Raw genomic sequence first — 3,323 nt, forward strand, 5'->3', positions numbered from 1 at the left:
AATAGCTGTTTCACTTCAACCTGCTGCCGCATCACCGGCCACACTTGCTGTGGTATTGCTGGCGAGCTCCGAGACTGGGACGATGGCCGCGACCTTTCAGGGTCCTGCAGCATGCGTTCTGCTGCCACCAGCTGCCTTTCCAGCACTTCTTCCTGGCATTGTAGCTGCTGCACCCGCTGAAATTGATCCTAAACCTGCAGGCTGGCCTGCCACAGCACCGCCAGGAACATCCAGGCTACGTGACCGGCTGCCTTCTGATAAGCGATTGAGACATTTGGCTCCAACATCTCCAGGGCTTTCCTGACGTCCTCTGATTGTGGCTTCACTGCATCCCAATCCTCTGGGAGTATCCATGTAGCCAGATATGCAGCCATGGAATACTACTGGGAGGCGAGGGGCCACATGTCCTCCACTCAGATCTCCTCCAACTGGGACCGTCTTGAGCACTGGGGACCGTACACACCTCTTCCCGCTGACTACGCCAAGTGTCAGCGCTGAGCTGATTGAGAAAGGAAGGTTTCAATGGTGAGATGCCCAGTTGGAAGAATGCACAAGAGGCTGACATGAGAATGAGACGGCAGGCACCAACTTTATTGTTGGGAATGCACTTCTGTTGTGGGAAGTGAAGTCTATGCAGGGAGCGGGCTTCTGCTTCTGCTCTTCTGCTCCCCTTCCGCTCTCCAGGGGACCGCATGGCTCCACACATATCACAGTACAATAGTGGCATTCAGCCACACAATCCCTACCTTGGAGAGGTAGGGAACTGTAGTGATACAATAAGCTGAATTATGTTTACATATTTTAGGTGCAGGTGCCCTACTACACTAATGTAACGTTCTAAATCCAGGGTCCTATTCCTACTCGCGAGCGTGGATCACAGCCAGATCTGGGACCAGCCAGGCCTGGGACCTGCAGAGTTGCTGACTGATTTTTCTGTTTTAGTAATTGTAATTTTTCATTTCCCTTTGTACTTTGTTTTGTATTACTTGGCTGGTATCAAAAATAAATTTGCCTTCTAAAATCAAAGAACCATTAAGAAAAATAAAAATTTTTCAATTAAGAAAAATAAAAGTGTTTATTCTCTATCTGTGCCTTATTGAGCTTGTTCCTTTTCACTGTGTTTTCTAGGAGTACCGGGTGTTAAAGAAGAACGCTTTGAAGAAGGAATGACAGTAAAGCACTGTGCATTGTCCCTTGTGGGAGAGCCCATCATGTACCCAGATATCAACAGGTTTTTGAAGCTACTCCACGAGAATAAAATTTCCAGTTTCCTGGTCACAAACGCACAATTCCCTATGGAAATCAGGTGAGTGGTCCAGCATGTTATACTGCTTGAATCTGTGTTTGACTGAAAAGTAAAACTAATAGGCATTAATGTGTTAAAAAGGAATTTATTGATTACTAACTACATACTAACAACATTTTGGGGGCCAGAGATGGTCCTGCTCTTAAAAAATCTATTCTGTTAGAGCAGATAACATTAATAAAAGGCATAGAGGCACAAATAAATTGCTGGGGGAATTCAAAAGAGAATGCCAGTTTTTTCCATATGGAAGAGGTAAGGTAAAACTTCTCAGATAAGCCATTATTTAATTTGGATGTTAAAATATGGCTAGAATTACTATTTAGGAAGGTAGGAAACAGTAGTTTTTTTAAAAATAAGAACCTCTTGAGAAAGATGAGTTAGGGTATTTGTGATATCATTATATAAATATAGTTCTTCTGGGCCACAGAGTGTGGGAAAGAGACTGGCAGCTGGAAATTAATTTGAAAAGGTTGGGAATAGATTGTAGAGAACTTCAAATGCTGTTCTTTAGAAAGCTCTCGCTTTTTGCAGAGCGATCTGCTAACGTGGTGTAAAATGGGAGAGCCAAGAAGCAGGAAACTAGATAGGAGGTTATACGTTTATTTAGGTAAGAGTTACAAGGATGAAAGTAAGACAATGAGAACGAGGAGTCTTGAAAAAGATATTATTGAGGCATAATTGATAAGCTCAGCAAACTATTTGTGTGGCTCTGAGAATCCTGCATAGAAGAGGACTAAGTAATGACACAGAGGGTTCCAGCCTCATTGATTGCTAGCATTGTGGGGCCCCGTAACATTAGAGAGATCATGTAAGGAAGGAGTAGGTTTAGGAGGTAACATGATGAAATTGGTTTGGATGACAGAGAGAGGGCTCTCCGATGGAGATGACCATCTCCTGGGACCTGAAATGACCTGTTTTGGCATTATACTTGAATGATGCACATATTATAGCACAGAAAACATTAAATTTTACTTAATTATTTACCTGTGCTTTCCCCATTGGACTGCAGTTTCATTGAGGCTAGTTAACCCTGCTTATTTATCTTTATGCCACTAATATAGCCTGGCACACTGTAGATGCTCAGTAGAGATGGCTGGTGAAATATTGGGGAAATTCCCACTTAGGAATAAAAGACAATGACCTTTTTTTTTTTTAACTCAAATTTGTTTTGTAAATACTGGCCAATAAGGTATATCATGAAAAAAAAGAGAAAATAATTGTCAATATAAATGACTTTTTTTTAGAAAGAATGATCACGTACACATGCATGCACGAAGATTTAAAATTTAGCATTATAAGAAATCAAGGAGTTAATTAGAATTATTGGCTACCTGGCAATAATATTAAAATCATATTTTGTGACATTGTCACAAAGATGGCTAATGTATTACTTTTTGAAGTTGTATAAAAAGGTAAAATTAAAAGGGACAATTTTTTTAAGTGTGTAAATTTTGCTTATAGTCAGCATTACTTTTTAAAAACTTTTGTTAGGTTTAAACCCCTTGACTTTTCAGATGGCTCATGAGGGAGAAGTTGGGATAGAGTGGTGTTGAGGTATACAGTCATGCGGTGCTTGATGACAGGGGTGTGTTCTGAGAAATGCATCATTAGGTGATTTTGTTATTGTGAGAACATCATAGAGTACACTTACACAACCTAGATGGTGTAGCCTATGGTACACCTAGGCTATATGGCATACCACTGTCATATATGTGGTCTGTTGCTGACCAAAATGTTGTTAGACAGAGTGTGGCTGTATACATGTACACATGTATATAAAAAGAGAGTCTATCCCAAATGTAAGGCATATATGCCTAAAAAGAATTGAATCTGCTAGGGTAGGATGTAAAATGATAACCAGAGAAGATGATTCATAGTTTTGATCGTGCATGCTATTACTTGCAAATGGAATAAGGAAAATTATAGAGAATTAATAAGATATCTACTTGAAAGTGTCCAGTAAAATATCTGGCACACAGTGAACATTAGGTAGATGTTTTTGAACCTCTCTTTCCCA

General features: G+C 40.4%; 1 protein-coding gene across 2 annotated transcripts in view; it reads left to right on the forward strand.

Moving 5' to 3' along the window:
- Nucleotides 1-3,323, forward strand: part of LOC102896817 (S-adenosyl-L-methionine-dependent tRNA 4-demethylwyosine synthase) — a 193,414-nt gene that overhangs the window by 109,451 nt on the left and 80,640 nt on the right. For both annotated transcript variants that reach the window (XM_015594634.2, XM_015594635.2), the window contains exon 12: nt 1,129-1,306. In XM_015594634.2, coding sequence (XP_015450120.1) covers nt 1,129-1,306 — 178 coding nt within the window. The remainder of the gene's footprint in view (nt 1-1,128; nt 1,307-3,323) is intronic.

This window comes from Pteropus alecto, unplaced genomic scaffold (assembly GCF_000325575.1).
Source record: "Pteropus alecto unplaced genomic scaffold, ASM32557v1 scaffold68, whole genome shotgun sequence".
Taxonomy (NCBI): Eukaryota; Metazoa; Chordata; class Mammalia; order Chiroptera; family Pteropodidae; genus Pteropus; species Pteropus alecto.